The sequence below is a fragment of the Zootoca vivipara genome, unplaced genomic scaffold (assembly GCF_963506605.1).
Source record: "Zootoca vivipara unplaced genomic scaffold, rZooViv1.1 SCAFFOLD_39, whole genome shotgun sequence".
NCBI classification, from domain to species: domain Eukaryota; kingdom Metazoa; phylum Chordata; class Lepidosauria; order Squamata; family Lacertidae; genus Zootoca; species Zootoca vivipara.
The window spans coordinates 81,550-106,568 of NW_026801996.1; the positions used below are offsets into that span (position 1 = coordinate 81,550).

Here is a 25,019-nt window from a genome sequence, read left to right on the forward strand (position 1 = left end):
GGTCTCGCCCCAATGACACAAGTGTAAGGACTGAAGGTCTCCTCCTTCCCACGGTTCCCTAACTCTCCCCAGGTCCTTTGTCTTGTCTCTTTTTGCTCCATCCTCTTCATTCCACTTCATGTTCTGGGAGATCCGGGGGGGGGAGCTGGTTACAGCAGGAGGGGGATACCCCCTGGTTTCTTCAGCCTTAAACAGGTCAAGACCACAACCAAGGCTGTCCTTCCTATTCGGCTGACTGGCACGGTGTGCCAGGGTGCCTGCCCAGCAGGGGGCACATCAAGGAGGCACACGGAGCTGCCTCCGCCTCGCCCGCTCCGCTCCTTTCCCGGCAGCGGTGGCTGAAGTGAGGTGACAGCAGTGGCAGCAGAGCTGCCTCCACTGAGGGAAACCTGGACCTGGACCTGGACCACCTTCCGCCCACACTCCTTCAAGTCACAGCGAGCACAGACAGCACTGCCCCACAATGCTCCATGGCACCTCCTTTGCATGCATGTGCTGCGGAGCATTGTGGGGCAGCGCTGTCTGTGCTCGCTGTGACTTGAAGGAGTGTGGGCGGAAGGTTGCCCAGGTCCAGGTCCAGGTTTCCCTCAGTGGAGGCAGTTTCGCTGCTGCTGCTGCTGCCGTCTTGCTTCAGCCGAGCAGGCGGAGGTGGAGCACAGCTGGCAGCGTCCCTGCCTGTCGCGCTATGCCTCCAGCTGCCCGTCGCGCCTGGCCCTGCCCGGCGGAGCGCAAGGGGCGCCGGAGGGATCATCGCGCCATGGTCCCCAGTACACTTAAGACGGCCCTGACCTCAATACCTCAAGGCCTGAATCTCCCCATATGAACTGACCATTTGAGACTGTTCTTTGTGTGCCTCCTCCATGAGCGGTCCGGAAGGTAGCAAGATGAGAGCGGGTCTTAGCGCTGTGGCTCCCCACTTCTGGAATGGCTCCTTTGCTACGCATCTTTATATGCCAGGCAAAGACATTCCTCTTCTCAGGCCTTTGGCTAATAAAACAATCATGGCCTTTTAAACTGGGGGCGGAGCAGTGAGGGTCTTTGCAACTATGCTATGTATTTTTGTGTTTTTATATTGTAAACTGCCCTGTGATCCATGGATGAAGGGCACATTAAATAAATAAATACTCCTCCCAGTTTGGGATTAAAAGGTTTTCTCAGGACGGCTGTGTCCTGTTGGTGAAGTGGTGGTGAAAATGCTTGCGGGTGGGGATGGGACAAAAAATGGGAGGTCAAGGAGGGTCAGTTGTGTGGGGGAGAAATGTCTCTATTTTCATCTAAGGAATGTTGGAGGGCTGGCTTAATTAAGTGCTTGTATTGTTGACCCATGTGACCACGCCGCATTTGTGGCATCACCAGTAGCCATGGGGACAGGTGCTGACATCATCATAAAACAGCTGAAAGCGTCAGAGACATTCTCAGGTCCACGGGGGGGCAATCTGCCTGGGTAGCCTGCAGCATCCAGCACTCACCTAGAGTGTTCACCTTCTACAACTGCCCCACCCCTCCAAAACATCCCCCTTAGAAACTCCTCCCTTTGGCTTATGGGCCAGAGGTTCCTCACCCCTGCTCTACGCTGTAAAGGAGGTGAATTTCCCACACTTGCTGTGCTTTGGATGAGCTCCTGGGACATCAGGAGAAGATGGAAGAGGCATTCCTCGGAAGCAGGTGAGTAGCCCTTTCTCTACGACTGATAGTTATCCATTTGGGGCTGCCAGATGGAAATTCAGAGACTTTGCCTGTCAGCTCAAGAGGTCTTGTCAGACTCATTAAGCAACATACCAAGCACACCATGTACTGTAGTTTGCAGAATACTCCAGCCAGTCCTTATAGGATGATAGCTTGGCCTGATGGGATAGACGGCAGAGAGAAGGGGAAGGAGACCTAGGAGGCATCCAGCCTTGAGCAAAGGATTCATGAGGGTTGACCTGCTGGAACTCGAATATTTGCTCTTTAGTTTGTACATAATCAATGGATCGAAAAGAGGGAAAAAACTGCCACAGCTTCTTTGGATTAGTCTTGCCCCCATCTACTTTTAGTCTGCCTCCCCTGCCTACTGATTGTGAGGCTTCCCTGAAGTCACCCTTCTCACAGCAGCCAAAGGAGCTGTCAACAAAAGAGTGGATGGCGTAAATCAGCAGGAGAAGCTGTGGCTGCCAACCCCCACCCAGCAGAATTGGATTCCCAAATTTGTTTCAATGATACTCTATTGTTTCCCCCCTCCCTCCCTGGTCATGGCTGCATCTGGGAAATGACAAAGATGGGCTGCCAATTTCCTGTTAAATAATGTTAAGTATTCCTGTTAAATAATGAAAATAATAGTCTGGAAAGACCCTCAAACAAAGCTAACAAACATAAAAGGGTGTGTGCGCACAGCAATGTGTGAGTGTTTATCAGGCCTTTTCGGGGTCCTCGGTGCATTTCATGGCATTCCTGTCACACTTGATGCAAGCTACTATTTAACATTCTTCAATGTGCTTAATAGAGAGGTAAAGAGGTCAGCTCTCTCCAATGGCTGCTTGCATCTCTATCCGCATGAGCCTCCTCTCCCACTTTGGCCTGTAAATGTGCAGTTAATCAAGAAACTCTCCCTGTGATTTGTTTGTGCTGAAGATGGAATGATCTGTTGCTGTGTGCACAGGTCAGGCTATGCCCCCTCCCCCTCCATCATGTGTTGGGAATGGCAGGGATGGGCATGAGAGATCTGTCAACTGAGAGGAACAAGTATTGGCTGGGTAGGGAGTTTGGTTCTCCAGCCCAGGGATGTTTTAAAATAAATGGCAGAGAACGGCCATTGGGATGCATTGCTTTTAATATGTTCCTTTCAACCCGTATGAGTCTGGCACCCCTAAACCTAACCAGCATATCCAGCTCCGATTGATATGATTGGAAAATCCATTTATTCATTCCATTGACAAACAGGCACTGACACCCGGAAGCCCCCACCTCTCCCAAGTGCATTGGACCACTTCTGAAAGCTGTGTCTCAGGGAAAGACAACCCACTGAAAAGGAGGACTCAGGAAGGCACTCTAAGTATACTCACAATTCTTCCTGACTAGCAGCTTTGTGGCCCTGGCTTCAATTCAAGCTAGGACTGCAAGGGGCAACTCAGGAGCTAAGTGCACTCCTGATTCTTCTTTTGGCATTTCAGTCACCTGACATTACAGGGTGTCATGTGACTGTCAGGTGGACTGTTTTGGCCCCTTGCAAAAGTTGCCTGCTTCTGAATCTATCCCTTTGACCAGATCCAATCCCGCACTCCTGCACTCCTGCTTTAAGGTCCAGCTTTCTCCCCCCCCCCCCCAGTCTGCAGAAGATATCTGGAAAATTCTTTCTCTTAGTGGTATTCTTATTTATTATTATCATCCCTGATAAGATCATTGTTTGTTGTTGATTTTATTTAGATTTCATGCATCTATTTGTTTGATTTGGTCTGTTTTTAGCACTTTAGTGTTGGAACTTTATTTTGTACAGGAGTTTGGGATCCTTGGATGGGCAGCGGTCTATAAATGATTTCAGCTCACTGACGCTTAATATTACTCTCCTGTTCCATTCAGTTCTCATGGGTGCAGCTGCAGAGCAACGTAACTGAATAAGGGAAGGGCCTAAGCTCATTGGCAGAGACCAGGCGTTGCGCCCAAAACGTTCCAGGTTCAATGCTAGACATTTCCGGCTAGAGCTGGAGATTCGTTGCCATTAAACTAGGGAGATGGGATGATGGTCTGACTCGGTGTAAAGCATATTCCTATGTTCTAAAAGTCTGGTTTTGGTGGGAGAGTTCATGGCAAGTCTTGCTGAACAAGCTTTGGAGAACCTCTTGAAGCAGAAAGCCCAAAGTATGTACCCTCTCTGAGATACTCCTCTGTAATGGACAGGAGTGTGGAGCTCGGTGGACCAAGAAGGGTTTGTTTGATTTGGTTGCTTTCCGATTTCTGCAGCTGTGATCAAAGCTCTGGGTGTTGTTGGGAGATCTAATCCTCCCCCTCTAATCCTCCAGCCTTGTATGCTCAGGCCTGACACTTAATGGGTCTGGAGGGCTGGTTAATCATTCCAAAACATGCTAAGCGTGAGCAATCAGCACAGGCTTCCCCCAGCTTATCACTATTGCTAAAGTGTTGAAGGAAATGCAGTGGGTGCTCCCTGCTTCCCGTTAATTTTTGAAGTTGCTATCTAAAAGTCCTCCATTAGGAATCCATAAAAACAGAGTTTTTGCAAGGCCATTTGCAAAATGTGTTGGTTTTATTAACTGGTTGGCAAAGGGAAAATTAATATCAATAATCTTTAATGATTGTAAATGCTCATTGCACTTTACAGATAATGTGAAGGGGGGAGAAAACGAGAGGTCCTTTCTCCAAACAGCACTCAATCTAAACTCAGGGTGACGTGGGAGAAGGGATCATGTCCACACCATACACTGAAAGCACATTCCATGCATATTTAAACTACAAGAGTCCTGGGAGCTGTAGTTTGTTAAGGGTGCAATAGCTCTGTGGGGAGTGAACTACAACTCCTATAATGCTGGGGGGGGGGGAATAAGTACTTTAAATGTGCATTGAATGTGCTTTAAATGTATAGTGAGAATGGGGCCAGAAAATGGCAAGGCAAAGGGTCCTCCCTGTCCTCATCCAATCCCCACAACAACCCTTTGAGGTGGGTTTTAGTTATATATCCGTTGAGCCTGTACATCCTCCCCGCAGCACTAGCTTCCTCTGTACCTGAGATCAATGGTCCTGTTTATTACAGTGTTTTGCTGCTCCTACCCTGCTGCCAGTGCACAAGGAATTATGGGACTGGTAATTCTTGAGAGGAAATGTCATATAGGGAAGCACAAGTATTGCTTGTTCTCAAACGACACACCCTTTCTCAAATGTACAGGGTGTACAGCCTCAAACATTCCTCAGATGAAATAGGGACATTGCTCATTCCCCGCCAACTGGCCCTTCTGTACCCCCCCCCTTTTGGGTCTTCCCCTGCAGAATGTTTCCTATCAGAAGAAGGACAAGGGCCACCACCGTGGCACCAACAGGACACAGCACACATCATCATCATATAATTTATTATTTATACCCCACCCATCTGGCTGGGTTTCCCCAGTCATTCTGGGTGGCTTCCAACAGAATATAAAAAATACAATAACCGCCCACTGTCCTGAGACAACCCCTTAATCCTGATTATATTATATTTTATTCTTTGGTAGATTTACAAAAAGAAAAGACACACAGAGAGAAACATATATATAGGGGAAGAGCTGACACACAAAGCTAACAACAACAACAACAGCAACAACAACAACAACAGCAACAACAACAGCAACAACAACAACAACAACAACAACTCCTTGTGCTCTGCTGTGGTCCCCCTTCCTTCTCTCCCATAAAGGAAAAACAAACAACCCCAGGATTCCTGCGATGAATGAATCTTGCTCCAGCCAGGAGTCTGGGCACCTTAAGCTGTTGCACCGCAGCTGCTGCCTTTCTCTGAGTTGCAGTAGCATCACTCTGGTGCTGACTCATGTTCCAGCATTGTGTCCTGGCAATAATAATTCACCCTGCCTATGCAGTGCTACTGCTCAGCTAGCTATCATCCACCCTGTATATATTTAATGAATCCAAGGGTTTGCTGTGCCAACACAGACTCTGGTGTCTGACATGGAATCATACTACTTTATCATTTTCATTTGTGTTAATGAAAGGGGATGTTTCTGGCTCTCCTGGGCATGCAGTGAAGCTTGGGTGTGTCTCCTTGCCCTTCTGCTGTCCACATGCACATTATTCCCCTGTGTGCCAAACTGTTCCTTAAAAACCATGTTCAGGGCAGCAGAATAAATTATCCAAAAATAAGGTTAAAAGAAGCAATTATATTCAACATGCATGACTTATTTTCTGTTTGCAGAATTTAGATTTATTTTGCAGCTGAATACACAGTTGTTCTTTAATCCTGATTTCATAATGGATTTTAGCAACCTGTTCACAGTCTATTCACCTATCACATGGCAATAAGATCATGCCACTGGATAAGAAAAGATTACTGTATGTCTCTGAGCCTATGTGTGATACAAACTTTAACCATACCATAAAAGTGCTGTCAAAAGCTCTCCACAATAAATAAACTGATTTGCACCAACAATTCAACAAAACATATTACTTGGCTCTAGAATTCCAGTGCTGAGGTCTTTCACGTCCCCTTAGATGCCCAGCTCTGGACTGTTCTGACCTTCTGTGACATCACAGTAATATTCATGGCAGCCAATAGTGTTATACATATATATTAATAGGACGACAATGCCTGCCCAGTTCCACTATGGCAGTGGACATTTAACTAACTAGTGACTACAGAAATGACCGCCCAGGTAACAAAGTTATTTGGGCCCATCTTTCCCTTGACCATTATCTGCCCCAGCCTGCTCTGCCAAGCCACAGGGGTAGAAATCAAAAGGTGCCAGGCACTTACTTTTCATAGTCATGCTTGCAATACAGCTGCCGGTTGCGACAGTAGCAAGTGCCGGAGAGAGTTTGCAGGCAAGCGGCACACTTCAAGCAGCCTTCGTGCCACGAACGCTCATTCACCCTCAGCAGGAAGCGGTCGGAGATCGGGGTGTTGCAGCCAGCACAAACCTCTCGCATTTTGGACTCTGAGCCTTGATGGCAGGGAACAACAACAACAACAACAATGAATGGCAAAACTCAAAGGTCCTCCTTATCAATGAGAACAGCTTACAAAGAAACAGGGAGGCCTGGTCTGTGGCGTGATCTGCTTAGGGATGCTTTCGCAACAGAACACTCGGGTGGTTCATGTCCCAGGAACTCATTGCTGAAAAGAACCCACAATCTGTGTGCAAATGGTGCAACTTGTATAATTGTACTCCCCCCCCCATATTTTCAGCTTATATGTTGCAGTTTGGTTCATACTTGGATTCTGTGACTTAGAAGTCATTCCATTGTTTTGAACATTCAAAATCGCCCAATCCTGCCCCCCACCCCACTAATGCAGGGTCTTCTCAATAGCGGTAACCCGATTGTGGAGTGACCTTCATTGGGACGGTGGTCCAACTCCCTCATCATTAACTTAGAAAAAATCTTGAAATAATTCATTTTTACTGAGGCATTTGGAGGCTGAAGGATCTGTTCCTGGCAACTCTTAAATTATTAGCTGTGAGAGTAGGTGGTTTTTTTAAACAAACAAACAAACAGTTTTAAAGTGTCATTTTATAAGTTTTAATCTGTTTTTAGAATATTGTTTAAAAAAAGTTTTAGACATTTTAATTGTATTATGTTATTGACATGTTTGCCACCTTTGGGAGGAAGCAAGGAATATAAATTTAGCAGGCAAACAATATTTGGACATTTATGATTAATTTTTTTAACCTGTCTCACCCCAAAAGGACTCAACAGGTAACAGAGCATTTAAAGTATTTTATTCATATAATATGTGTTTTATACTGCTGTCATTACAATGGGAAATATTCCATAGTTCTACATGAAGTTTTTCATCTACAGTTCTTCTTTCTGTAAGATGGGTATAATAACAATTGGCCTCATAGCTCATTCCATTATTTATAGAATTTTACTTATATTAGTAATCAATCTGAATATTTTTTTGAATCCCAAATATCATTTTAAAGAAGTTTCCCCATATCCTGAAAACATACATCCCCACATAGTTTAGAAAACTTTTTAAAAAACCAATCCCAAGAATATAAATAAAAATGTCCTTCTGCTTCTTGAAGCTCAGAGAATTTCCTTGCAGATTCTCCACACTTCAATCTTTACCATGCTCTTGCTTGTGCAGAGTCACCACTGCACATCTTTGACCCTGCTTCATCCATTCAGTCAATTTCCAGCCCTCTCTACCATCCCGGATACTTTGGCTTAAGCAGGACATACCTCACTTCAAATAGGAGATAACTTTTTTTAATGTCTTGCTTGAGTTGATCAGGACTATCTGTGCATCAATCTATGGCAGCTGTTCAAAGACTTCCTAGCATGGACTGCAACAGATAAGGAAGTAAGTGCAGGTGGGTCATAAACACCCTCTCCAGTATGTTGGACGTGGCTTGGGGCTGAGGCAGTGAGGGAGTCTAAACTTCTGCCAAGTGCATGGCATCATCTTCAGTGCGAAGGTTGCTGGGTCTTGTTAGGCACACTCCCTTTCCTTTTGAGTTTCCCTGCTTGTACCGTGTTTTCCCGAAAATAAGACATACCCATAAAATAAGCCGTAGCAGGATTTCTAAGCATTTCTGCAATATAAGCCATACCCCGAAAATAAGGCATGGACGCAGCGCCTCCCGGCAACAGCTCACTGCCCTCTGCCATGCCGTGCTGTGCCCGGAACCTTCCCGCTGGAATAAGACCCCCCCCCCCGAAAATAAGCCATAGCGTGTCTTCTTGAGGAAAATAAATATAAGACAGTGTCTTATTTTTGGAGAAACACGGTATATGTGAGTGCATGTGTGCTTATTCGATTGATTATGTGTGCTGCCATCTCTGTGTTGGAGAGGAGCCATGGCTCTGCAGTAAGGCTTTGCACACAGGTGGCACCTGCTTCAGTGTCTGGCATCTCCTGGGAGGAAGGCTGGGAGAGAAGCCTGCCTGGAACCCCAGAGAGACTCTGCCTAACCTGCAGTTGCTGTTGTTACTATTATCATTAATTTCCTTATAACTGCAGTTCATCTGAAGACCACAGTATATGACATAATATAAAATGATACAGTAAAATTACAAAAAAAAGCGTAACAAAAAAATAACATTAAAATAAAATAAACTGACAGTGGAAAACAACCTCCAAGATGTTGATGTTTTTGATGTTTCCTTTCCACTGAAATGTATTGAAACTGATTGTGTAATTAATGATGATAGTTTTGGCCATAGTGGATAGCAAGACATATAACCGATTTCATTGGAATCTGAACTGCAGGGGAACAGAAGCAGCGCTGGTTGTGGTGAACATAGGACAGGATGGAAAGGGTTGCCTCCTTACATTCCTAGTCTCTTGTTCCACAATCGGATACCACATTGGGGAAGGTTTGTGTCCCTTGTCATCACCAGCTTGGCAATGCTGCTGCCAGCGCTACTAGCAGAGCCTCCATGGCTGATTTTCAAGGCCCAAAGCGGGATGTACTGGGAAAGATGCTCTTTCAAGCGTTTGGGTCCTGTGCTGTGTAAGGCTTTGTAGACCAAAATCAAAACCATAGCATATAGACAGCCAGGGCAATTCCCTAAGGGTTGCTGTAACATGGCCCCGCCCATAGAGCCACATTTTATACTAGCTGCAGCATCCTGACTGTCTTCAAGGGACAGAATGTTGCAATAATCTAGTTGGGTGGTTATTAGGGTGGAGATACGATGTAGTTTATGGAGGAAGTGAAGAGGGACCAGAACACACCAACAGCATAGGATCTGCTCCCTCCCTCCCTTCATAGAATCATAGAATTGTAGAGTTGGAAGGGACCCCCCGGGGTCATCTGGTCCAACCCCCTGCAATGCAGGAATCTCAAAGCATTCATGGCAGGTAGCCATCCAACTTCTGCTTTAAAACCTCCAACGAAGGAGAGACCACAACCTCCCAGGGGAGACCATTCCTCGGTCAAACAGCTCTTTCTGCCAGGAAGTTTTTCCAAATGTTTAACCTCCTTTCTTGTAACTTGAAGCCATTAGTTCAAGTTCTACCCTCCAGAGCAGGAGAAAACAAGCATTTTCCATCTCCCATGTCACACCCCTTAAGATATTTGAAGGTGGGTATCATATCTCCTCTAAGTCTCCTCTTTTCCAGGCTATAATTTAAATGTATCTTTAAAAATAATAATAAAATTAAGCCTTGATAAAAACCCATACCAGGTTAAAAAGAAGGGATTTCAAATTCAGATGAAAACTTCATGGTTATTTTATCTTGAAAAACAAACTTAACAATGTAATTCTACACATGTCTACTCAGACATTAGTTCCATCGAGCTGAATGGGACTTACTCTCAGGTAAGTGATTGTAGGATTGCAGTTTTGGTCTGCTTAAACACTGAGACATGCATATTTTCTACGAAGGGCACACTCAATATAGTGTGATTTGCTGAAATTTTGAAAGATGTTTAAGGGTTAACATATCACCAGAATACATAAAACATGACAAATAAGTTACTCTGAACATGTGATAGATTTATCCAAAGAATGGTGAATGTTATAATCACATGATTTTTTTGCAGTAAAAGGACAAAGTCCTGAATTGCAATGTTCAGCTTGATTTTTTTTTCCTGGTTTGATTGCAGTCTCTTGATAATCTCATTGCAGTGAGTGGTAGCACATTTCAAAATTCCCTCTTCTATGCAACTCTTAAAAGTGGGGGAGCACTGTTGTTGTTGTTGTTGTTTTTTTGCATTATATCCGTCCCTGTCTCCATTTCTAGACTTCTGATTTCTCCACACACATCAGTTTCATAAAACAATTCAAGTTGCAGTGAATAAAGAGCTTGGGATTCCAGCACAACCCAAGTATCGCCACCAGTTATACTAAAAAGGCCAGCCTTTACAATTCCTTGCAGGCTCACTTGGGCAGCACTTGCAACAGATCTCTCTTCCTTTGATTGGCATGCTGAACACACACACACACACACACACACACACACACACACAATCAGGGCAAGTAGGGGGTCAATATAATATCTGGGGGCAAGGACTTTTGTTCTCATTGTGATATGCCTTTACACCCACACCTTCCGCCTGCACATGCCTATAATCATACTGAAATTAAAAGTCATAAAGAAATGGAGCTGGTTTGAGCTCAGTGAAAACAATCCTCTCTTATGCACCATTATTCCAGTTTATTTAACGGCAAAATGCCAAGGTTTGCTGCTTTAGTGGAAACTCTCTGGCATAATTGTCCCAGAGATGCCATTTCAAAGGTCTCTGTACTCCCTTCCATGTATTATTTGCTTCAGTTTGTTTGTATGAAAGTTACTGAGAGGGCTATATTTTCCCCCAGACTTCATCAGTGCTTGCATAGACAAGCCAGGCTTGCAATATGAGCTGGAGTCCTATGCACACTTACTCAGGAGTAAGCCCCACTTCAGAGTAAGGATGCATAGGCTGCATGGGGGTAGTTGCCCTCTGCTGTATATTTTGCACATGAGAGTGGAAAGGTCAGCGTTCCTGTACTGTTAAGAATGGGGGATAATAAAGGATTAAGGAATTGCATTTTTCCCACAACTCCCCAACATTATAACAGACCTTGTTATCCAATATAGAACAGAAGCAGGATCTGGCAGGAGATGTGCTCTCCAGGCTAGGAGATCCTTCTTATTTAGCACAAGAAAGCAATCTAAATTGATATCAATGTAAATTGGAAAAGGAGTGTGACAAGGCTGTATATTGTCTCCCTGCTTAGTTAACTTTTATGCAGAATTCATCATGCGAAAGGCTGGACTGGAGGATTCCCAAGCTGGAATTAAGATTGCTGGAAGAAATATCAACAACCTCAGGTATGCTGATGACACAACCTTGATGGCAGAAAGCGAGGGGGAATTAAAGAACCTTTTAATGAGGATGAAAGAGGAGAGCGCAAAATATGGTCTGAAGCTCAACATCAAAAAACCAAGATCATGGCCACTGGTCCCATCACCTCCTGGCAAATAGAAGGGGAAGAAATGGAGGCAGTGAGAGATTTTACTTTCTTGGGTTCCATGATCACTGCAGATGGTGACAGCAGTCACGAAATTAAAAGACGCCTGCTTCTTGGGAGAAAAGCAATGACAAGCCTAGACAGCATCTTAAAAAGCAGAGACATCACCTTGCCGACAAAGGTCTGTATAGTTAAAGCTATGGTTTTCCCAGTAGTGTTGTATAAAAGTGAGAGCTGGACCATAAAGAAGGCTGATCGCCGAAGAATTGATGCTTTTGAATTATAGTGTAGGAGGAGACTCTTGAGAGTCCCATGGACTGCAAGAAGATCAAACCTATCCATTCTGAAGGAAATCAGCCCTGAGTGCTCACTGGAAGGACAGATCCTGAAGCTGAGGCTCCAATACTTTGGCCACCTCATGAGAAGAGAAGACTCTGATGCTGGGAAAGATTGAGGGCACAAGGAGAAGGGGGCGACAGAGGACGAGATGGTTGGACAGTGTTCTCGAAGCTACCAACATGAGTCTAACCAAACTGCAGGAGGCAGTGGAAGACAGGAGTGCCTGGTGTGCTCTGGTCCATGGGGTCACGAAGAGTCGGACACAACTAAACAACAACAACAACTCAATGTAAATGCATCACTTTTGTTTTCCAAAGGAATTAGAAGTGCTCCAAAAGTCCAGCTATGGTTTTGAGAATGCTGATGTTTCCCCATCTTCAGAATACTTTTAGCCATCATGATTATTGAGAAAAACATTGAAACATGTTGGTTGTGCCAGCAGAAATTTAGGAACCTGTGTAGGACTACGTCATTTGAAATAAGAAAACCCACCTATTGCCTTTAAAAAAATCCTGGCTTATGTAAACTTAGACATTAACGATCAGGTTATAGCAAGATGTCAGTGATAAACAGCCTGTGTTGTTGTTTTTAGTTATCCATTATAAACATAATTACAATCACGACCGGTATTTTATTGTCCTTATGGGTCTTAAATCACCATTAAGGTTACACATTTCATTTCTTGACATTCCTATTTTTGAATTTGTTATAGGCATTCTATTTTTACTCTGGTCATGTGTTTGCTGAGTATTAGTTATATAACAGTAGATTCTCTCTATGTAAGGTGCTATATTCCTCAAGGCAATGAATTTTTTTCATAAAAACAATTCAAAAGTGCAATAAAACAACACGTGTGTGTGTTTGCACAAAACAGTCAGCATAATACTGTACATCTAAGGAGAACCCTACATATACTCAAGTTCACTGTCCTGACGTTGCTTTTCAAAAATAACCTTTCTGCATTTTGCATCAGTGAGCTTTTATTCACATTAAGTAGCAGGTTTGCTTCTAGATTAGCAAAGGGCATCCTAGTCTGGGGTGTTGTTGTTCCCTTAACCAGAGTCTAGAGAACCAAGACCGATTTTCTGAAGCTGATGCTATACTAGGGCCTGTCTAGCACTTACTTGGAGCCTGAGTATCACTGCAGACATTCAGCCAAGACCACTGGATTGTGGGACATTTGCCCCACACCTGTGGAGCTGCACACATGCTTCCCTAGATCAGAAACTCACCATAGCCCAGGACGGGTGTGGCCTGCTGGAGACAAGAAGGAGCCTCTTCCGTCTTCATCCTCCAGGTCTGGCAAGCATAGGATGGACCTGCCACGGAGGAGGAGAGACTTGGTTAGTCATAAAAAAGAGATATAAGGGCAAGGGAGGCTGGCAGGCAGCAGCTGGACTCAAGCAGGATGAAGGAGAATGGGAGACTCTTGCTCTGCATAGATCCAACTTCTGCCTTCTCAAGTGCTTGCCAACAAAGTAACTCCAAAAAGGGCTAGGTACAGTACTCTCAATGTATTTTCTTGGATACTGTTCTGGATTTCGGAGTGGGGCTGCTATTTTTATTTTTTTCTGGCAGCGGGACATCTGTGCCTCTGATGACACACAAGTGTGTTTACAGCTCCCCATATATGCCATCTCACTGTTTCAGCTGCTGCTGCTTCTGTACTATCAGCCATCAATATTAACCGTAGGTAGTTTTAATCACTGTGCTCTGAAAACCATCACCTGCTGACTTCTGCACCTTAAAAGCACAAGAGCAGGCCAGCGATGCCCCCCCCCACTCCATCTGTTGGTAGATATGATCACACCCAGGCTTCCGTCATCTACATTGTCTTCCAGTTCTTTTCAGGGCCCTTCAGTGTTTAAACCAGGGGTCAGCAAACTTTTTCAGCAGGGGGCCAGTCCACTGTCTCTCAGACCTTGTGGGGGGCCGGGCTGTATTTTTTTTTTAAAAAAAAGAATGAATTCCTATGCCCCACAAATAACCCAGAGATGCATTTTAAATAAAAGGACACATTCTACTCATGTAAAAACAGCAGGCAGGCCCCACAAATAACCCAGAGATGCATTTTAAATAAAAGGACACATTCTATTCATGTAAAAACATGCTGATTCCCGGACGTTCCGCAGGCCGGATTGAGAAGGCGATTGGGCCTTAGTTTGGGGACCCCTGGTTTAAACTAAGCCCTAAACAGTTTGGAGCCAAGTTGAAGGATTATCTCCTCTTGCATATACATATGCAAGAGTTTCACCAGAGGCCCTCCTTGAGTTTACCCTGCCTGGTGGTGTGTGGGCATGGGGATAGGGCTTTTGGGGGGGTGTGGCACTGATGCACAAATTGATTGTTTTAGATGCTAGGCTTCATGGACTTCTGGGGTCCTCCTTTGTATTATTTAAGAACATAATTAACATTTATTGTTTTCTCTTCTCCCAGTTACCCCATGCTTTGCAACTGCTCCTATATTCCTGGTATAATAGACGACCCACCCCCACAAATGGTTTGCCAACCCTGACAAAAAAGGAATTCTCTCTGAGCGTATGCAGTTTCCCATTTTAAACTCACTTAACAGCACCTTCTTTTAAAGGAATAAATTAGAGTTGTGCATATTTACTTGGGAATATACATCATTTTATTGTAGAAAATGATATCCTTAATGGGGTGGGATAAAACAAGTATATGTAGTCATGTACATGCCTGGCCAGCCCCCCCCCCCCAAAATCTCTGGCTTACAAAAAAGAAAAAAAGATGCTATGGCACCCAAAATCAGTCTCCCTGGGCTCATGACAGCTCAGATGCTGGTTTTGTGCCTGTTTGCTGCTGCTCCCCCTGCCATCTGCCACCCTCTGGGATAAGGTGGCAGACATCCCCGTTTCCCGGGGACAGTCCCTGGATTTACAAATCAGTCCCCATACAAAATCCATTGAAGTTGAAAAGTGTCCCCGGATTCATTGGGGGGGGGGAAATCTGGTAAGCTTACTCTGGGGGCCTCTCTGGACTGTTGTCTGGATTTCAGCCCAGAGGTCCAGCTCCAGATGTACCACTGCATAGCAGTGTCCCAGTTATAGAATGTCTTCCCCCAAAAAGGTTCGCCCGGCAATATAGAGATAATGGTTTATTTTTTATTTGTAGTCTGTATTTTTAAAACTTATTTTTAATATTTTGTCAACCACCCAGAGGACTTAGTTGATGGGGAATATAGAAAGGTCAGAAATATACAAACAAACAAATAAAAATATGTCAATAGTCCTTGCAACTTTCCTGTGAATTCTTATCCCCATATTTTTTATTGTGACTGAGAGATAGTGAGTCAAGGAGATTGAGGATACCCACCTACAGAATAAAGTGGGCCTCTGAGTAGCTTTGCACATAAATATGCAAGTTTGTGAGTTTATGGCCAAGGTGAGATTTGAGCAATGTACTTCTCAGCTCATAGTTGCACTTGCCATACTGTTCCAGTTCTTCAGGATGAGAAGTTCCCCATTGCATCTCCACAAACATTTTCCAGAAAGACTAGTTACATGACTTGTGTGGGACCTGAGATCTGATTTTAGCTTCTTAAAACAGAGATGTGCTGTGGGTTCATACCTAGACATGGTTCCTGCTCATGCCAGGTGTGTGAATGCTAACTGTGATTCTTCATTCAGGAGAGAAAGTCACTCTGCACAAACTCAGAAACATTTCCTTCTTTAATAGATGGCCTAAAGCAAGGTACTTTCTCCTAGCCTGAGGCTAAGTTTGTAATATGTAATTGTAATATGAGGTTGTAATTACCGGTAGATTATTTGTCAACTTTTCAGGCAACCTTTAGAGGTGTGCCAACAGCAGCTTGATCAGCAGGAACTAGCTGGAGATGATTTTCAGAGCACAGAGAGACATATTACGTACCTGCTCATTTCCACAGACTGAGCTGCTATTAAAAACATGGCTGCAGGAGCTAGTTGAAAAGTTGGGAACCCTAATTATTATAATGGCCTACTTTGCAGCCTTGGGAATTTCTGAGAGTGGGATGCAAAAGCAAATGACAATCTGGTAGGTAAAAGAAACCAGGCTTTCTGAGGTAAAACCAAGGAAGTAAAACAGACCGAGCAAATGAATTTAGTGTTACACAAGATCTTCTTTATCCATCTTCTTGTTCTTCCCTTCCTAACATTACAGCCTCTTCAAAATGTCAGCCACAGCAAGGGGAATGGCACAGGAATAAGGGCTGCCAAAATGAAAATATTGTTATAGGTGGGAAGGGGGGCGCTAAACCCTAGAAATTAATAAATGCTAATTGGGGTGACACATAACAATATGAAGCTATTTTAAAAGTAGGATACTGCTGGGATTTCAGCCTGCCTGAAAGTCAATCCCCAACCCCAGGTGTGAAGGAGCTGAATTTAGTCAGCCATCAGCAGTAAGGGGAAGGTGACACTCTGCACATGCTCAGTGGCATCTTGCCAATTTTTCATGTTCTAAGGCATTCAAAGTAGATTCTATCTGAGGGTTAAGGTCTGGACATCCATGGCAACACCAAGGCCTCTAAGACAAAACTGCTTCTGTCTATGACAAATGATAGAAGGCTTGTGAAAATAAGCCAGGGTGAGCCATCAGGCTATAGGAGAAGTTGCCCAGTCAGGCTGGAGTTGTAGGGGAGCATTGTTGGTGTCTCCATTAGAAGCAGGACATGCACTATGTTGTGAGTGCCAAGCTGTGACTATGTGGATGGATGACTGGGGAAATAAGGGCACAACCATCTGATCTAGTCATAGGGCAAACCTTCCAAAGGGGGGGGGGTTCCTTTTCCTAGAACAGGTTCTCAAGCTTCTGAGAAATGAGGGACACCCCCTGGGTCTCTGTGCGGGGAATGATGGGATGTTCCAGTGTCACACCTGATGCAGGGAAAAGACAGGATTACTCACTGCCCAGCAGAGCCTAACTGTAAGAGCATGGCCAGAACAGTAAATCACACAGAAATACCATGTGGCAGCCTTCTTTGTGAGTGGAGCTGCTTACAGGAGTTTCTCCTAATTTGATTAGCTTATTCCTCACTGATGTTCTTAATTCTCATTACTCTCAGGAGTAGTTCATCCCAGCACTCAAGCTGCAAATTCCTGCTCCAAGACCAAGAGCGGGGCATGGGAAACATAGCAGGGTGGGGGCTCCAGATTCTCCCATTGTCATTCCTGGTTGCTGCCTAGTCCCTAGAAATCACTACCACAATTAAGCAGTGTGCAATGCATAGATATCATTAGCAGGGGGGGGGGGGCAATGGGAGAAAAGTTCGGGAGTGCAACTAGTAACTCTTAACACCCCAATTTAGAGAGATGCTAGAAGTAGGGAATTCCTTAATTGCAGCAGCCAACATGGGAACCTATAGCTGAGGGGTCAGGAGCCTGCGACCCTTTAGAACAGGCATCCCCAAACTGCGGCCCTCCAGATGTTTTGGCCTACAACTCCCATGATCCCTAGCTAACAGGACCAGTGGTCAGGGAAGATGGGAACTGTAGTCCAAAACATCTGGAGGGCCGAAGTTTGGGGATGCCTACTTTAGACGCTGTTGCCCCAGCAGGACTAAAGGTCAGTGATGATGGGTGCTGGAGTCAGAAACATCTGGCCAGCCACAGTTTCTCCATCCCTACTTTAAGTCTACTACATGGAGACAAGAACAAAAGGTCTCTCTTCATTTGCAGTCCTTAAAACAAAACAAAACCCCCTTCCTCCCCTTTTTATCAAATAGGTCTGGTTAGGATTGTGCCCTTATAATCCTCGGCGTGTTTACTTCTCAGTAAATATACTTATATCATCAGATTCTGTTGACCAGCTACTTCTACCTGTCATTCAGTACCTGGTAGGGTATGCTACTTTGCTCCTCCTCTGCTTTGGACAGGAAGAAGCAAGAGCTGTGGGGACCAATGTGTCTCAGAAACAAGGCAGAGGAGTTGGAACGGATTGGGACACAGGAACGGGGTGGGTGTCCGAGGCAGGTACCTTGGTTGTGATTAAAGAAACTCTGCTCTAGGGCCGCTCGCCTGTTGCTTCGACCTGTAGGACCCCCTCCTGTCCCCGCCCCCCTGTCCGGATCTTGTCTCCTTTTTTCATTTCGAGAGGGAGGAAGTTAGAAGGGGAGGCGGCCGGGGGGGGGCAGGGGGACGCCCAAGTAATTCCGCCGACTTGGCCGAGATGGCCCGGCGCCTGCCCGCCCCGGACCAAGCAGAAGGGAGTTCTTGCCCCGGGCTAGAAGCCGCGTTTCCACGAGCGTCTCTCCTCCGAGGCTGCGAGGATTCGAATTCCGAGATTGGCGGCGGCCGAGACGCTGCTACCCAGGTCTCGTCAACGCTCGACTTGGGGGCGCAATTTAATCTCCCCCTCTCTCTTTGGTCCGCCTGTTTTTAAAAGGTTATTTTATTTGGAAAGGGGCTTGATAAATTCCACCCTCCCAGCAAACCCAACCAACAATAATTGGAACAGCTCTGTGATCTATTCGCCCTCAAAAAGGACGGCTGGAGAAGAGAATGGATTCTGTTCCAATGCTTTTGCGCTAACAAGCGCTTGGACCAAAGGGAAGCGACGCGAGGTCTTTAACATTAATTGTTGCGTTTGTGAGTCTTTAGGAAAACGAGAAGCTTTGCTCTGTTTCCTCTCTTCTCTCCAGTTTTTCTGAGGCTGCGGTCATATATATACTTATATATACAGTACACGCTTACTTTAAAAGTAACTCCTCCTGAACTGAATGGGTCTTACTTCTGATCAGACGTTGACAGTAGACAGGTTGCGTCGTACTTTTCAATTAGATGGGCATTTTCTGTCATGAATAGGGGGAAATTGCCGCTAGGTTTCTTTTCATTTTGTATTAGTTATCCAGCCCGCTTTATACGTTGTGTTAAGCACCAACTTTTTGAATCCGATGTTTTTGTTTTTAAAAGTTAATTCTGTGCTTCGACGCGGGTTACACTTTGTAGGTTATTATTTTGAGATGCGGTATTTCAACATTTTTATGTATTTCCTCGAAAGGGCTGACTGTTCTCGTTTGTTTATTTTTAAAGAAACAGTTCGGATTCGACATCCTTAAGACATGCTGCAAAAAATATAATGCTTAAAGTGGCACCTTAAAAGACTAATACATTTGTGGGTCTGTCTACAATACATAAAGCACGTTGTTGTTTTTAAACTGTCCGTGCCCACAATGAACTTAAAGGAAAATACTGGTTTTTCTATCTCTTTGTATATATACATATTTTTCACATTCATAAAATCGCCTTTCAGCAAAAACTCCAGAGGTGGAGGAAGCAAAAATAAAATAGCTTAGTGCAATGGTTAGCGTGGTGCATTGAAGCGGGTGCGGTGTGTGTGTGTGTGTGTGTGTGTGTGTGTGTGTGTGTGTGATCTGGGTTCAAATCTCCATTGGGCCATGGAGCTCACCGGGTGACTTTGGGACAGTCTCAATCTCTCCCCCTAAACTATCTCACAGGATTGATGTGATCGCGTGAGGATAAAATGGAGGAGGAGAACCTTGAGTTTCTTGTAGGATACAAATAAGAACAACTAAATTTCACTTTACAAACATTTATATAGAACACAACAACAAGCAAAAGATAATAACAATAAATTAAAACTTCATGCAAAATACAAGAACAAGCAAATAAATAATAAAACAATAATAACAGTTTATTAAATTTATATACCGCTTTTCATTCAAAGATCACATTTAAAACGTTGACCTGTCGACTTTCCTAGCACTGGAGGCGGCTTGCCAAAATTAATTGACTCTAAAACCATTGTGTGTTTAAATCCCAGCGGAGTCAAAAGGCATAAATGGCGGCACTGCTTTAAGCTGCTAGACATCAGGTTGCTAAGTATATTTCGCACAAGGCCGGTGGATTTCAATTGCGTCTAGCACCGCGGTTATTAAGTTTTAATAAGTCCAACGAGCCGGTTCATTTACATTTAGTTGCAAGCAAATTCCATTTATCTCAATAGCCGCCTGATGACTTTAAGACTTCCAGAACTCAGATCACACAACAAAACGGTTAAGAGGATGAGCCTATGCATGTTTTACCAGATGTAAATCCCATTGGGTTCAGTGGGGTTTACTCGCAGGTAAGTACGTATCAGATCGCCCCGCAAGTCTTCAGACTTGTTATCCCCAGAGCAGACTCGCACAATGTATAGTTCTGGAACCTGCCTATAAGGGAGGGGCGGAGGCCGGAAAGAGTGGGTGGCTTTTAAAAAAATCATACTTGACTAGAATAAAAAAATTCCTTCAGTAGCACACGAAAGCTCATACCAAAATAAAAACTTAGTTGGTCTTTAAGGTGCTACTGAAGGAATTTTTTTATTTTACTTCGACCCAGACCAACACGGCTACCTACCTATACTTGACTAGAGTTTACTTACAATTAAAACAATGTGTTTAGAATTGAAATGTCTCTTGAAAATAAATTCCTTTTCGATTACAGGATCTTCCAGAGACAATATCGATGAGGCTTGAGACATAACATTCCCTATAGAATACTAGAACATCGTGGCAAACTTTTATCCACATATTGAAGCTACCCAATTTTTACGCGCGCCGAGCGTAGACTTCTCGCTGCAGAGAACCTTTCTTTTTGCATGTTGGGACGCTTTGAAAGCCCTTTGACGCGGACGCTGTGTGAACAATAAGTGATATATGTGAACACGCCTATGCTTCTTCAAATATGAAATCATAATAGCCAGGCCATTCTCAGTTATTTCAAGGAGAGCTTTAAAACGCCGGCGGGTCGTGCAGCTGGCTGTGCATAAGCCGAAAGAAGCACCGCCGAGTTCTCTGGGACTTACTCCGAGGCAAGTATGTTTAGGAGCAGACATAAATTTGGCTGGATTGTGCCCTGGTTTTGTTTTTACCAGCACTCTAGAAGATGCGTCATAAAGGTATAGCCGTATGTATTTTGCATGGTAGATAACTTACTAGGGTCCTATTTGGCAACGTAGCGAGGAAGTCGGAAGTCGAAGCGCACGCAGCGTCCGCAACCTCGAGGAGTTCAGGGTTTGTCTGAGCGATATAAATCCCTGAAGGAAAAGTCGAGAATCCATCTGAACTAAGTACACGAGGATGCGCAACTGATCCTCAACAGGCGCCTCAAATCTAAGCTACAAGAACTATAACCGACATTGCAGGACCCCTTTTGACAAAGAGTCTGGCGCGCTGCAACTTCCCTGTTTGTCCCGACGCACAGCCAGGGACCGACCAACCCAGGAAGCGAAGGAACGTGAAGAAGCGCCTTGCCATAGAAAATAGGGCACAGGTATGCAAACACACGTGCGCACGCTGCTATACGGTATTTTTCATCGTTTATAATATATCGGATTTCTCTCACACACGTTTGCTCCAGCAGAACACTTTGGATTGAAGGGTAGTAGCGCCAAGTCTCACCTTCTTTACCTAAAGACACGGGCAGCCTACAGGTAGTAGCGAGCCCGTAAGAACAGTAGCGACACGCAAGCAAATCACACAACAACAACAACAACAACAACAACAACAACAACACCACCACACACACACACACACAAACGGTATACCTATATATCGAAATGCTTGCGTTATTTGCGAGAATGACTTTAGGACAAATCAATGCATCCAGCGATATAAATAGAAGTCTGCGATTTGTGCCCCTGGAATAATATTTGTCCCGGTTGCAAACAGAAACTCACTGAAAGAGACTTCTGCAATGCACAGTTGCTCCTCTGACGGTAACAAACCGATCTTTGTTACAGATATGATATATCATATGTATACACCCCCCCCCAAGACAGCGCGGTTTTTGCTCTCGCAAGAAGCGTCTGGGAAGTGAGGAGGAGGAGGTCCTTCGCTAGGACTCTTTAAGCAGTGAAAAGCAAGTCCCATCTCTCTCTCTCCCTCTCGCTCTCGCTCTCGATTTTATTCCCCAAGTAGTCCCGACCTCATGCGGATGGTACTCAGGCCTCCTTCCCCGCAGCTTCTCACACAAATCATAATCGGCGTTTAGCAAACGCTCAGCAGGCTGAGTCCACTCGAGCCGACCCCTTTCCGTCCCAAACCAGGGGCACGATCCACCCGAACGGAAGCTTTTCCCACGTCCTCGTGCTTTGCCATACGAGAGGCTGAAGCGCTCTTCTCCCCGACCCGTTGAAACCGACGGGACTTGGAACGCCTCAAGCTATGGGGTAGATGGTGCCCCTTGCTTGGAAGTTGATGCCCACCTGATTGGAAGGCAAACTTATTTCCAAGAAAGTCTTCTCTTTAAAAATAAAGTGAAATCCCAATCAAGCCTAAGCGAGCCTAATTCGCTAAATGGACAGGTCGAGAAGGCTGCGTTCCTTGGCGCGCTTCCTCGAGAAAAAGTCCCACTGTAAGTGCAGGGTTTCCTTCCGAGGAAGCGTGCTTAGGATTGTGCTGCAAATCTCCCCTGTCCCCCACGCCCACCCTGCCAAACTCCCCCAAACTCCATAACTGCCGCACAGAAGAGGCGGTCCACTGGATGAGACCAAAGGTCCGTCTAGTGCAGCATCGCAGAGCCAAACCAGGAGTCTCTGGGCAGCTCACCGCGGGCAAGAGCCCAAGCGCAAAAGCCCCTTCCTGCTGTTGCCCCCCACTACCCCGCCTGCAACTCAGTGAGACGCGGCCTGTGATCCTACTAACAACCTATAAGCCATACTGAATAGCAGCCACGGAGACGCGACGCCTCATACTCCACGAATCAGTCCTCTAAAAGCCACCCGAGCTTGTGCGTGGCTGTCGCCGGACCTTGTGGCTGTGAGTCCCACAGCGGATTCTGCCGGCGCGCGCTCCTCTCCCTGGAGCCTCTCTCCAGTCAGCCGCTTTGGATCACCCCGAGATCCTGCGTTAGGAGAGGAGGCGCGCACGGATCAGCGGGATCCCCTTTAAACGAAAGCTGCAATCCAAAGGGCAGGGAAAGGTGGTCCTCTTCCTTCGGGAATCGGAAATCCACCGAGACGCTCCCTGCCGATTCCTTAAGAAAACTTCCCGTCGATCATTGAAGGGGTCCCTCTTGGAAGGTGGCGGGGAGAGACCCAAAGCCTGTGCTCAGTGCTCTTTTTGGGGTGGGTGAGGACTTAATCGTCCGTAGTTTAGGGGTGGAACTTGGAAGTCAGATCAATTTCTCTCTCTCTCTCTCTCTCTCTCTCTCTCTCTCTCTCTCTCTCTCTCTCTCTCTCTCTCTCTCTCTCTCTCTCTCTCTCCCCCCCCCCCTTCTAAATGACCAGGCCGGCGACGCGACTCGAACCCTCGTTCAGTTCTTAGGGAAGGATTTCCAAGGCTCTCTCGTAAGGTACCGCTCCAGTGGCAGGGGCGGGGGTGAAAGGGAAGCGAGGAACAGCCTGGAGGCGAAACCGCGGGAGATCCTCTCTCTTTCTGCCCCCCCCCGGCTTTCCATATTTCGGAGCCCCCACCCGGACACGAAGCTCTCAATCTCGGTCAAACGCGCGACCTACCTACCGGGTTCCGGCTCTGGTTTCCCTCTCTGCTCGTCCGCTCTTCCTTCGGCTGCGAAGGAGAGGAGGAGGAGAAGAAGAGGGAGGGGGAGGGGAGGGGGAAGATGATGGGGTGGGGGTCCCCCGCTATTGTCTAAAGCTTGCAAGGGGGTGGAACTGAAAGTGAATACTCCAGACACATCCAGGGGCGCGCCAGGAGGAATGTATTGGCGACCTCCACCCACTTGAACCTGCCCACCCCGCACCCCCCACCCCGCTACTTGTCATTCCTAGGAACCAGGAAGGGAGGGCAGTCCTTCAAAGCCGCTGCTTGCTGCTTAAGGCTGAAGAGCATTGGACGCTTACTTAGGAATAAGTCCCTTGGAGAGCAGGGATATATATTCCCTTTACAGCTGCCCGGTGTGTTTGGAATCAGCAGGCACATTTTCAGGACTGGACTTCCAACCTCCTCAGCTGGAACCGTTCCAAACAAGTAAAGACTGTTCTATTATTTTATTGTATTAATTGCATTTGTATCCCACCCTTTTCTCCAAGGAGCTCCAGGTGGCGCACATGGTTCTCTCCCTCCTCATTTAATCACCACAACAACCCTGCAAAGTAGGTTAGGCTGAGATGCAATGACTGGCCCAAGGTCACTCTGTGACAGATGGTGGTATTGTTTTTATGACCAGGAGGAAAACAATACTGTGGGAAATTCTGGTACCTGGAGCTGTGCCTCCTGATCACGCACAGAGTTATTTCCTTTCCTTTGTGGTGAAAGCATTGGACTAGGACTTGGAAGGCCAGGGTAGATCTATGAAACATGCTGAGTGACCTTGGGGAAGTCCTGCCTCTCAGCCTCACCTACCTCACAAAGTTGTTCTGAGGATAAAAATGAGGAGGATGAGATTCATGTACACTGATTTGAGTGCCTTGGAGGAAAGGTGGCGTATGACTGCAAGCAAGCAAGCAATAAAATAAAATAAAATACTCATTACTTTGGCAGACGATGCTTCCTGATACAATGTGTTGCTCTTAAAATAATCTCTTTGTAGGGAAAGAAGCCACATGCATGCACAACTGTCCTGCAATGTGCACAGCAATGACAATAGCTCTTCTTTCTGCTTAAAATTGTGGAACTTCTAGGCTGTGGCAGGAAGGAACACCCTCCCCATCATAGCTGCCAAGTTATCCCTTTTTTAAAGGGATTTTCTCTTATGCTGAATAGGCTTCCTCGCTAGAAAAGGGAAAGAGGCGCGTCCAGAAGATTTATTGTATCTTTTATCATATATGCTCAAGATGCACCTCTTTACCCTTGACAGTTAAAGTGTTTTGTTTTGTGGAAGACACCTTTATACTGAATCAATTCTGTTCTGTTTCAGTTGGAAGGTTTTACACTTTTTGGAATTGCAGCTGTTTGGTTTTCACTGTATGATTAATAATAATAATAGTACAGTAGTAGTAGTAGTAGTAATAAATTTATTATTTATACCCCACCCATCTGGCTGGGTTTCCCCAGCCACTCTGGGCGGCTTCCAACAGAAAAATGAAATAAAATAATCTATTAAACATTAAAAGCCTCCCTAAACAGGGCTGCCTTCAGATGTCTTCTAAAAATCTGGTAGCTGTTTTTCTCTTTGACATCT

The 25,019-nt window shown here is 45.4% G+C and overlaps 1 protein-coding gene across 1 annotated transcript in view; it reads right to left on the reverse strand.

The window, feature by feature from the left end:
• The window catches only part of LOC118077906 (LIM/homeobox protein LMX-1.2-like), a 104,984-nt gene extending 81,543 nt beyond the window's left edge, over window positions 1-23,441 (reverse strand). Inside the window, exons 1-3 of the mRNA XM_035101631.2 lie at window positions 23,399-23,441; window positions 13,173-13,259; window positions 6,449-6,635 (exon numbers count right to left, since the gene is read on the reverse strand). Of these exons, the coding sequence (XP_034957522.2) occupies window positions 6,449-6,635; window positions 13,173-13,230 (245 nt within the window). The 5' untranslated portion in view covers window positions 13,231-13,259; window positions 23,399-23,441. The remainder of the gene's footprint in view (window positions 1-6,448; window positions 6,636-13,172; window positions 13,260-23,398) is intronic.
• Window positions 23,442-25,019: the final 1,578 nt, after the last annotated feature.